Raw genomic sequence first — 11,675 nt, 5'->3', positions numbered from 1 at the left:
ATATTTTTAATAATTTCTCACTCAATATATATTAGTAACGTGTTAAAAAAACCTCCTCCATTTTACTTCCAAGTATTATTTTCACAATATTTATCATAAAAAATAATTATTCTATAGTATCAATAAAAATCCGAAAAGTAAACATAAATACAAGTACTCTAAAAGTTAGGTTGTATATAACACACTTATCATTAACATAACTCTAAAATCTCTAAAATGGATGAAAATTTTTTTAATCAGACCTTTGACTAATTATATTTGTAATACTTCGATTGCATTTCTTATTAATCTTTTTTCGTCTTTTATAAAATATTGGAGATCAAACTTTTCAATCAACATGTATATGACAACTCTGAAAACGAAAAAACAAAGCATCTTTGCTTCCCAGGGTCATCATAAATGCTGAATTCGTCCTTGTACTTAATCATATTAAGTAACGTTGAATCTAGAGCTATCAATTTAATCTTATGAAATTTTTTTATTAACTGTTAAGATAAATAAAAAAGTATCGCATGCAATGAACAATGTAAAAATTCAACATCCTTTAATTACAGTTTTATTTTAAAAAAAAATTCTTATAAATATATTATAATTAAAAATCGAATTGTAAACATTCGGATGATACCCTTTCATGCATCATAACCCTGGCCTGCCTAAATCCACCACAATAGATTGATTGTTTTTTTTTCTAATCAATCGAATGAATTAAATTTTTTAATAAAAAATAAACTAAAATAAAAATTATTTTTTAAAACCATCATCAAGTCATGGAAATTTTATACTTTTTTATATTTTATTTTATTTTTTTATATTTCATTTTATTTAATTAAAAAATTAAAAACCGACCCAATTAATTAAAAAAAATCAATTTAAATTTCAGTCTAACCCAACTTTTACTCACCGCAGCTTGAACTGAGTGGGAGTATACGCCATGGAATTATAACTTGTTATCCAAGAATGCAGTTTGCCTCTCCTTAAACCCTGTAAGCCTCTTCTCCTTGCCGACCACGATTTCCCACCATCGTTGCAGCAAAAAGGTGAAATCCTCGCCCCCAGGACTCCCACCGACCGGACCCACAGTCATTACGAGAGAAATAAATCATAGCATCCGAATTAACATGGGACGAACATGGAATATAGAGATAGGAGATTTATCCGGCCTGATTGCAGCAACTTCCGCCCCCATGCCATCTCGGATGACCTACGGGGTCCGATTTGCCACCATCGTGTTCCTATGGCGGGTTTTCGGTCGGTAATGTTGGCCTCTGCCGTCGCCTCCGCAGCCCTTGCTGCCGACCACCCTACGCTGACGGCGGTTCCTTCACGTTCCCTCCCTTCTCACAATCGTTGGCGGCTGCTCCGACAGCTTCCGGCTCTGCCCGCCGAGGTCCTCCTCCTACCCGTACGGCCGATACCTCGCCGGAGGAGGCGCCTCGTGTTCGTAACGACAACCCTCGGACCTCTGCCGCCGGTTTCGATCCGGAGGCCCTGGAGAGGGGTGCGAAGGCCTTGCGCGAGATCAACAGCTCGTCGCAGGCCAAAAAGGTGTGCACCGATCCAATTCAGTGTTTCCTTTGATTTCGGTTTTCCTTTTCCGAGACCTCAAGGGTTGTTACTTTACTCCTCCTTTTTGCCTTCTGCGAATTAGGTGTTTGAGTTGATGAAGAAGCAAGAAGAGACAAGGCAAGTAGAGTTGGCGAAAAATAAGGCAGAGTTTCAGGCTTTGCAAGCGCAGCATGAAACCGTAAGACACCAGTTTGTGAATATCTCAAGTTTATGCGAACCCTGCTTGCTTACTTGGAGCTGCATCGCATAGATGCTTACTTCTTTTGGAACACTTTCATGTATCTTAACTGCTTAGTCCTCCTCGGAGGTTCTTGGAAGGAACGACTATTTGTGATGACTGCCATTCCTTTTTTAAAGGTGCCTTCTTTTCTAGGCCGCAGTTGTTTCTTAACTCTGTGGCGCCCTTTACGTCTCATTCAAGTCTAGGTTTATTTCTACAACAGGTCCTTGTCATCTTTCGTGGATATGCTTCCAATCTCACATACAAGCAAACTTATGAGAAATTACTGAACTGTTGTGTATGATGCATATTTATATTTTAGGCTTTTGGCTATGATAAGGTAATTACTTTGCTGATCAACTATGAGGAGTCAAGTGACATAATAAGGATTTTTTTATTCTCTTATTTATTGAAGTTGAGCAACGGCAAGGATTTTAACATCCTAATAGGTTTTTGGTGTGTTCAGTTGCCACTTGTTAAACTCGCCAGTTAGACTCTCAAGTTGTGTACTGGGGCTTGAATTAGAAATAATTGTGGTATAAACAATCACTCGTGAAGGCAATTTATTAATGTACTGTTATGCGTCCATTGCTCATCTCTTCTGCTATGTTTCTATTAGTGATTGACATATGTTTTTAAAGTTAGGTCTTAACTAGAATTCTTTAGACTACTGGGTCGAATTCACAAAATCACAGCCCTCTGACTTATGTTTCCGTCATATATTACTCAAATGTTTTTGACAAGTCAATGTTTTTGACATCAAATTCCAAGGATGGAAGTTAAAGATTTGGTACTTGTAGGTATTTGATATAGATGTATAGGATTACAGATTGTGAATCTCTTAGAATAGGTTCCATGGAGTGAAGTAATCTACCTGAGGCACTCACTATTGTGGAAAGTAAGAGGGATTGTTCTGGTTGAAAAAAAAACTTTTCATTCTTATATAAGCTGTATGAATTTTTTTCCCCTTTGACGGATTGTTCTAAGTTGTGTGAGTGTCTAACTAAAGGAGCTAATACATCATGTCTTTTTCATTTGTAGTCATCTTTGGTATAATATTGATAACCATACAATTTTACCCAAATAAAGTCACTGAAGTTGTTGAACTGACAAGCTAAGTTGGCTATATGTTATGTAAATTTTTTTTTGAAATAATATTTTCACTTTGTAGTTATTTGGTCATTGAAGTCTCAATGGGGGTCCTTGAATTGTATTTGGATGAAATACCAAAGGAAAAAAGACGTCATCTTTAACCTTAGAAAACCAACTCATGTTTCATTGGGATTGCTTTTTTACCCTTTCGAGTAAGTTGTTATGTCTTCACCCTAATGAGGCAAAAGGTCGTAACCTGAGTTTTTTTTTGCTGAATGAGCCTTGCCTAATTGTTTCCAATGTAAAATTACTCTGATGTAATATTTATTTCCACAATTTCAGAAAATGTATGCAGGTGCTATTTTGTGATCAACCTACTGTATAGTGTATATGCAATACATTTGGCATATGCAGTTAATATTAAAAATATTTTTAAAAATTGTATTGATGAAAATGACCAACCTATAAAAAGGAATATAATCAATATAAGTCAATGATATAGATAGATGATGTATGTAAGAACATGCATATCGATACCATCTAAATTGTTTATTACTTGCAAATTAAGTTAATAGAAGGGGAGCCTTGACGCAACGGTAAAGTTGTTGCTATGTGACTAAAAGGTCATGGGTTCGAATCTTGAAAATAGCCTCTTGCAAAAAGCAGGGTAAGGCTGCGTACAATGAATCCTTCCCCATGACCCCGCATGGTGGGAACTTCGTGCACCGAGCTGCCCCTTTTTTTTTTTGCAAATTAAGTTAATATTTATGAATTACAAGCTACAAATAGTTAGCTTTGAGTTGTAAGTCAATTGGTTCAGTCTAAGCTGGTCTAAATGATTCAAAAATGGGCATATGTCATATGTGACAGTTATACAATCCTCTTTCAAAAGCTCAGGTAGCCACTTTTAGAACCATGTTTAGGTCATGATTTTCAACTCCCGCCCTTACCTCTTAGGTAAAATTGATCTACCTGTGAGATTTTTTATATTTTTTTCTTATGATAATTTTCTGTTCAACTGCCTTAGCTTTTCAGCATTCATTGAGGAGTTCCATGTGTCTCTATACTGAAATTTTATTTTCTTTTCCAAGCAAAATTGTTTCTTTTCCTATTCAGTTTTAATGAAAATATCACTCAATCCACATAAATTTTCTTTCCCCGTGCAGATTTTTTTTTTTAAACTTCAGTTCTCTTTGTCCTTATGTTTTTGAGTTTCCTTTTTTCTTCTACGTTCGAGATTTGAACTCAAGAGACTTCAGTTCTCCAAAGTTCAGGATGATTCTTGTAGCACATGCAGTTATTTTTGCAGCTTTGCTATAAAGACGTTTGTTTGATTGCCTACTAGTTGCTATTTGATTATTAAGGTCCTGATTAGTTGTCCACCAAAGTCTCTGTATAGCACAGGAGGAATAACTAGGGCACTAGTTGATCACCTTCTGAGATCATGTTGTTTCCCTCTCATACTATGTCTCACTAACATATTGTTATAGATGAAATTGGTTGTCATTCAGATTTTATGTTTCACCAAAGGCTTAAAATCTCGACACATGCCGAGGTTTCGATCTTGAACCGGAACGATACTGTTTGGGTACCATATCGTGTTGTGTTGTGCTGATATGGTTTATATATATATATATATATATAATGGGATAGTTTTTTATTAGGGTTTAATTAAGGTTATTTAAATTATCCCAACTATATGCAGGAGTTGATTGAAATTATTAATGTAAGTTTTTTTTTAATTAAAAGTTAAGTTGACTCTGTGTTCCAGGCCGCCAGTGAATGTGAGCCCTGCGCGTCCTCTGCGGAGGCTGCGAGGCCATCATAAGGCCTCTGCATGGCCTCCACGGCAGTTGCGAGGCCTCTGCGATCGCCGTGAGGCCATCGCGAGGCCTCCACAGCTGCTGCGAGATCCTCGTGAGGCCTCTGCAGTGGCCACGAGGTCATCGTGAGGTCTCCGCAGCGACTGCGAGTCACGCACGACACCTCCTTCACCGCGGTAACTCAGGCGTGTGAGTGCCAATTTCGGTCGGTGGGCAGAACAGGATATTTCGCCTGTACCAGGTGACACACCACGCTATTTTAAACCTTAGTTTCACCTTGTATTTGGTCAGATTAACACATTGAATCTTGCTTTGTTTTGTGGCTGTTGTCTCCATCTCATTATTTGTTTGCCTTGTGTACTATTTGTTTCATTATCATGTTCCACATCTCCAAACTGCATGCTTTAATATGGATTGTCAAGATATTTCATGCCTCAACTTCTTTCAATCAGATTAGCATATTGGATTTTTTGCTTTTCTGTGGATGATATCACCATCTTGCAGGACAGGCAAAGGTTGATCTATGAGGAATTCAACAGAAGGCCCATGGCTTGATACGAGGATGAATTAGTAAGAAAGAGAATGCAGGTACACTGAGTAATGTTTTTTATTCAAATTGTCTACGACCCCCGTGTGTTAATTTGTTTTGTTCTTTATGCAGGCGGAGCATGAGAGTCAAAGGGCAAGAAATCAAGAGCTTGTGAAAATGCAAGAAGAATCATCAATTAGACAAGACCAGATTCGTCGTGCAACTGAAGAACAAATTCAAGCTCAGCGTAGACAGACAGAAGGGGAAAAGGCAGAGATAGAACGTGAAACTATTCGCGTGAAAGCATTGGCAGAAGCTGAAGGAAGAGCATATGAAGCAAAATTGTCTGAAGAAGTAAACAGAAGAATGCTTGTAGAACGGGCTAATGCTGAGAGAGAAAAGTGGATATCAGCAATTAATACAACCTTTGACCATATTGGAGGTACAAACTTAACACTATGGAAGTTCCAAATGATCTAGTATCCTTGTTCATTCATTTCATTTAGTTTATCTAATGTATATATGTCATAAATGATAAGGTCTTTTTTGCAACTGCTCCGAATTTATGGCAACAAGGTCATTTACTCAGAGATTCCTGGATAAGCAGTCAACTGTTCAGTATTTACTCATAATTTTATATCATTACATCCCAAAATTCTCATAAAGTGCATCTGTGTGGGTGAGTTAAATATTTGATGGTAAAATTTCTCTTGGGGGATTGTTGATTTGGCATGATTGCATTCACAATGCTTCAACTGCTGCTTCCAGGCCCTTCTGTGGTTAAGATAAATGAAACATTTCAAGAAATGCACACAACTGTAATTCTTATGCTTATCTGATCAGCTCAGGCTATGGAAAAAGCATGCCTTTTTTTCCTTAGTGTTCACATTTTAATGATCAATTTTCCTCATACATCTATCCTTTTAATGATTTAAACAAGAACATAATTCCGCTCCAATATAATAACTTTCTTTTTTTCACATACATTTGTTTGTTCTCCATATTCTCCCTACTTTCACAATCTTTTTTTGACTTCTATAACCATCATAAACTATGAACTTGGGTACTATGAAGAGGATTCTATTTCTGGAATTGGTGACTTTTATAGTACCAATGAGGTATTCAATTCTCAACGTAACTGTCATGGCCAAAATGCTGGCGCCTGCAGCAGAACTTGCGAAACAGAACTTACTGTCATATCTATACTGTTATAAAATGTGTTAATGATGATTGACAGTGATAATAGTTGCATTGTAATCTCTTTATGATGAGCACAGAGTTTAATTCTGTAAAAATGGATGCTGGACTTGAACCAGAGCTAAAGCAGGATATTTTTACTGTTATAGAATATGCTAATGATGATTAAATCTCTTTTTGATAACTACAGTGTTTATTTCTTTAAAAATGAATGCTGGACTTGAACCTGACCTAAAACAGGACTTATCACCAATATCTACATTTTAAAAGTGCTAATGGAGGTGATATTTAACACATTTCTTTTTTCTGGGAACACTGTTTAAACATACGTGCAACATCAACATCAATGATATGTATTAGTCCTAGGCTCACTGCTATTTCAATTTGACTATATGGATTTTATCCTCCATTAAATTTTACACAAGGCTATACTACTAGTCATATATATAGATCTCTTAAATTACATTTTTCATTACTTTAATTAGAGTGTGATAACTCTAATCCATTAAACTGGTCTAAGCAAGAATCCATTGGTTGTCTTTGGAACTGTTCATATCATCTTTAATCTATTGTATCCTATTTAATCATCTATTGAAGCTTCACTTTTCTCATCACCTGATTTTCTAATTGCCTTGCGCAACTCTCTAAGAAATTCCCTAAGCACATCTAACTCCTTTAAAATTGTGATGGTGAAATTATTTTCATCACTGATATATCTTGTTTAAACTATGATTTAAGGTATTCTATTATATATGCCTGACAAAGTGATCTCTTATCCTTTCTCTTTAATGTGTTCAATTTCCATAGATTTGTCTGATAGCTAAATGCATCTCAATTTCTAACTTCTTACATTTCTATTTAGTAAATGTAAAATGTAGATAATTAAGCTTTATATTCAAATTTATTGCACTTTAGGTGGCTTGAGAGCAATACTCACCGACCAGAACAAATTGATTGTAGCTGTTGGAGGTGTAACTACTCTAGCTGCAGGGGTTTACACAACAAGGTAATGGATTCTTTGCCCTATGTACTTCTGTACTGTTTATGAGAAACAATGCAAATGCTTGTGCATTTGTTTAGCCAGTAGATCTCTGTATTCAAAATGTCCGATGCTGCTATTTGTCAAAATATATCTATGGTAATACTTTCCAAGGCACTACAGGAGTGTGCATTTATGTGAAGTGTCAACCATCCATGTCCACAGAGATTATCAGCTCGCATAGCAGACAATGGACTGATATTATACAATAATAAGGTGTATCATGGACAAATTGACTTGTGAGATTGTAGACTTGAAAGAAATTTTTTTTGTTTAAGCTGTCAGAATTGAATATTTGAAATTACTTTATCCAATACAACATCAAGTGAATCTTGATTGCAAGCAACTTAATAGGTTGATGATGTGAAACTCAGTATCGTCTTTTGATGATGATATATAGTTATTTGTTTGATCAAGTTAGAAGAGACTCAAGAACCAAACAAAATGAGATATTACAACTAAGATAAAATTTAGAGTTAATTCTTCAATGGGGATGGGAAGACAGATGCTTGTATCACTTGTCTCATGTGACAAATCTAGGTTACCATTATGCTTGTTGCAAAACATATAAACAGGTACAGTCCAATCAAACTTAAGCTAGTTAATAATCCCACATTTGAACCTTTCCTATAATAAGTGCAAATGATATTCTCTGGTATTCTGATTTTTGTTTGCTACTAAACTAGAGTAATATAGCAACCTCTTTGTTTGTTGTATTTGGGTCCTGCTTAGTCTAAGTTTTCTCTGTTGTCTTGTATGTTGTAATCAATTATCAGAGAAGGTGCTAGAGTAGTCTGGGGATATGTTGATCGAATCTTGGGTCAACCATCACTAATCAGAGAGTCATCCCGAGGAAAATACCCCTGGTCTGGCGTCTTGTCTCGTATAGTTAGCTCGACATCAAACAAATTGAAATGGAAAGATTCAGGAAAGAAGGGAAATGGTTTAGGTGATGTAATCCTCCATCCATCCCTTCAAAAAAGAATTGAACAGCTTGCCAATGCAACTGCAAACACACAGACCCATCAGTCTCCATTTCGTAACATGCTCTTTTATGGCCCCCCTGGTACAGGGAAGACTATGGCCGCTCGAGAATTATCTCAGAAATCTGTATGTTGCTTCATGATGATTCATTATGAGAAATGATAGTAAACTTACTGTTTAAATTTACATGATGCTTGATATTGCCCCAGGGCCTAGATTATGCACTAATGACTGGAGGTGATGTTGCACCATTGGGATCACAAGCTGTCACCAAGATACATCAATTGTTTGATTGGGCCAAGAAATCCAAAAGAGGTTTGCTTCTTTTCATTGATGAGGCAGATGCATTTTTGTGCGAGTGAGTCATCCTTTCCTCTAAATAATATAGTCCTTTATAAAGATGTAGTGTAGAATTTGTCTGAATCCTTGATTTAATTTTTTAGCTAGGTGCAGTGTCAGTATTCATCTTGGATTGTTTTTTTGTGTCAATAGAATCTCGAGACATGCTAGTTATGTGATCATCTAGGCTCTAGCATTATTGCTGATTTTTTCTGCCTGAATCATTGTTTATATTAGCCTGGACATCCAACTTTAAATATGCGCCGTCATATTGTCATATCAGTTGTTAAACATGCCAGCTTACAAGCATATCTCTTTCACTTTGCATAGGCTGTCTTGGGGTATTTGATATAACAGAAAACTTTAACTGAGCCTTGTATTTTATAGGCGCAACAAGACATACATGAGTGAAGACCAAAGGAGTGCTCTCAACGCTCTCCTTTTCCGCACGGGGGACCAGTCAAAGGACATTGTGCTTGCCCTTGCCACCAACCGACCTGGTGATCTTGACTCCGCTGTAGCTGACCGCATCGATGAGGTTCTTGAATTCCCATTGCCCGGGGAAGATGAGCGACACAAGTTGCTCAAGTTGTATTTGGATAAATACATTGTAAAGGCTGGACAGAGCAAGTCCGGTTGGTTTGGTCAATCTCAGCCTCAGCAGGAGAAGATAATCATCACAGGCATATCCGAAGAGGTAATCAGGGAAGCTGCTGCTAAGACTCAAGGATTTTCTGGCAGGGAAATCGCCAAGTTGATGGTCAGTGTTCAGGCCGCTGTCTACGGAAGCAAAGACTGTGAACTGAATTCCGAGCTGTTTCGGGAGGTTGTGGATTATAAAGTTGCGGAACATCAGCAGAGGAGAAAGCTTGCTGGGTCTGAGACTCCTGGGGAAGGCATCTAATGCTCTAGGTAACTTCAGTGTACCTTGTATTTGTTTGCTCAAGATCGCGATTTTTCGAATCATTGCTATTGGCATAAATTTAGTTTCCCGTTTGGGGATTTTGATGAGATTTTTTCATCTATTGAAACGGCAGTCGACTTTCCTTCTGCCGATTAACTTTGTCAAGAAAGTCAATTTAATGCAGATACGACGATAAATCGTGTCGGTGAGACCGCGTCGCATCACCAAGATAATGCAGCCCAGCTGCTCCCGTCACGTGACCTCATCGGAATTCTCACATGCCTGCCATTACCCATAATTAACCACCACGGACGTAACACTGACTCCAGTGCGAGAAGTGGCAAAAGCGAGCGAGCGAGGCCATGGCCATGGCGGTCGGAATGGGCCTCAATCTTCTTCTCTTGCTTGCCATGGTCGCCACCAATATCCTCTCCCTCTACCATCTCTCCTCCACCCGAAGCGTCGCCACCGCCGCCACTTCCTCCTCCGCTCCCGCCGACGTCCCCGACCACCTCCTCCGCCAGCTGCACACAATACGCGCCACCATCTCCCACCTCTCCCGCCTCCGTTCCTCCTCCGCCTCCGCCGCCGCCGCGCCACCGCCGGAGCTCCTGATCTACGCTCGCATAGCTCCCATCGCCTCCGCCTGCTCCGACCACCCCGACCTCCTCCACCGCTACATGAACTACACTCCCTTCGCCGCCTGCCCCGGCGACGACGCCCGCGCCCTAGCCGAGGCGCTCATCCTTCGCGGCTGCCATCCGCTCCCCCGCCGCCGCTGCTTCTCCCCTACCGCCCCAAAACCCCTAACCTCGCTCCCCTCTGACCCCTTCGCCCCTCTCCCTGATGCCGCCGTCCTCTGGCCTTCTGCCACGTGCCGTTCCTTCTCCTGCCTCTCTGCCTCCCTCGGCTTCGACCCCAAGGTCGAATCGACCCGCTTCCTCTCCGCCCGATCGGTTCTCGATCTACCCCTCACCCAGCTGCTCAACCTTGCCAGATCCGCCGGCGCCGCTCCGATCCGCCTCGGCCTCGACGTCGGAGGCGGCACCGGCACGCTCGCCGCGCAGCTCCGGCGGCTGGCCAACGCGACGCTGCTGACCATCACTCTGGATCTGGGGGCGCCCTACAGCGAGGCGGCCGCGATCCGGGGGCTGGTGCCGCTACACGCGCCGCTGCAGCAGCGGTTCCCGGTCCAGGACGGGGTTCTGGATCTGGTGCGCACGGGACACGCTGTGAACCGGTGGATCCCAGCGCCGGCGCTGGAGTTCCTGCTCTACGACGCCGACCGGGTGCTCCGAGCGGGAGGGCTGCTGTGGGTGGACCACTTCTTCTGCCGGGCCGGCGACCTGGAGGCGGTGTACGCCCCGATCATCGCGCGTTTCGGATACCGCCGTATCAAATGGGCAGTGGCCAACAAGACGGATGGCGGCGGCCTCAAGAACGGAGAGGTGTACCTCACCGCCCTCCTTCAAAAGCCATTGCCGTCTCCGATCTCCTCTGCAGCTGGAGTCAAGTCTTCTTCCAACTAGGTGAGGCAAAAAATCTCCTGTCCTTTTTTTTGATCAATGTAAGGGAACATCGATCTTAATCGTTATCATTATCTTCCTGAACAAAAAAAAAATGAAGATCTAGATCTGCGTAAGGACGAGGCGGCAGTAGTTTGAGGAAGAACACGAGTTACAAATTACAATGAGCGCTCCCCTGAGTTACAGTGAGGCGGTGACGGTACCGCTTTGTGATAGAATTCATTGAAGCCAGAACCGACCGCGGTCGTCGCTGGTCAAATGCGTATTTTGGGCTAATTGACTAATTGGTGGATAGTTATTCTTGATCGTCTAATTTGTCTGTACATTCACAAGTTTGTATTCTTTTACACTACTTCAGTATTGGGTAAGTTTATAGATTTAAGTTCCATTAGTTTTTGTTTGTTCTCCTATCACTGAAAATATACTGAGAACTACAAGCACTGCGGTATTCATGTT

The 11,675-nt window shown here is 40.4% G+C and overlaps 1 protein-coding gene and 1 pseudogene across 1 annotated transcript; both read left to right on the top strand.

The window, feature by feature from the left end:
• The first annotated feature begins 937 nt into the window (after positions 1 to 937).
• Positions 938 to 9,775, top strand: LOC122023465 (annotated as a pseudogene).
• On the top strand, positions 9,551 to 11,610 carry LOC122023466 (probable methyltransferase At1g29790). Its single transcript, XM_042581583.1, has 3 exons — positions 9,551 to 9,701; positions 9,878 to 11,222; positions 11,320 to 11,610. The coding sequence occupies exon 2, from the start codon at positions 10,056 to 10,058 to the stop codon at positions 11,220 to 11,222; it is 1,167 nt and encodes a 388-aa protein (XP_042437517.1). The 5' UTR covers positions 9,551 to 9,701; positions 9,878 to 10,055; the 3' UTR covers positions 11,320 to 11,610.
• The last annotated feature ends 65 nt before the right edge of the window (positions 11,611 to 11,675 follow it).

This window comes from Zingiber officinale, chromosome 9B (assembly GCF_018446385.1).
Source record: "Zingiber officinale cultivar Zhangliang chromosome 9B, Zo_v1.1, whole genome shotgun sequence".
Lineage (NCBI taxonomy): Eukaryota > Viridiplantae > Streptophyta > Magnoliopsida > Zingiberales > Zingiberaceae > Zingiber > Zingiber officinale.
The sequence above is the reverse complement of the archived record's forward strand: the minus strand, read 5'-3'. Positions and strand labels throughout refer to the sequence as shown.

Bases quoted from the DNA above. Each gene is read 5' to 3' on its own strand.
- LOC122023466 (XM_042581583.1), top strand. From the start codon at position 10,056: ATGGCCATGGCGGTCGGAATGGGCCTCAATCTTCTTCTCTTGCTTGCC.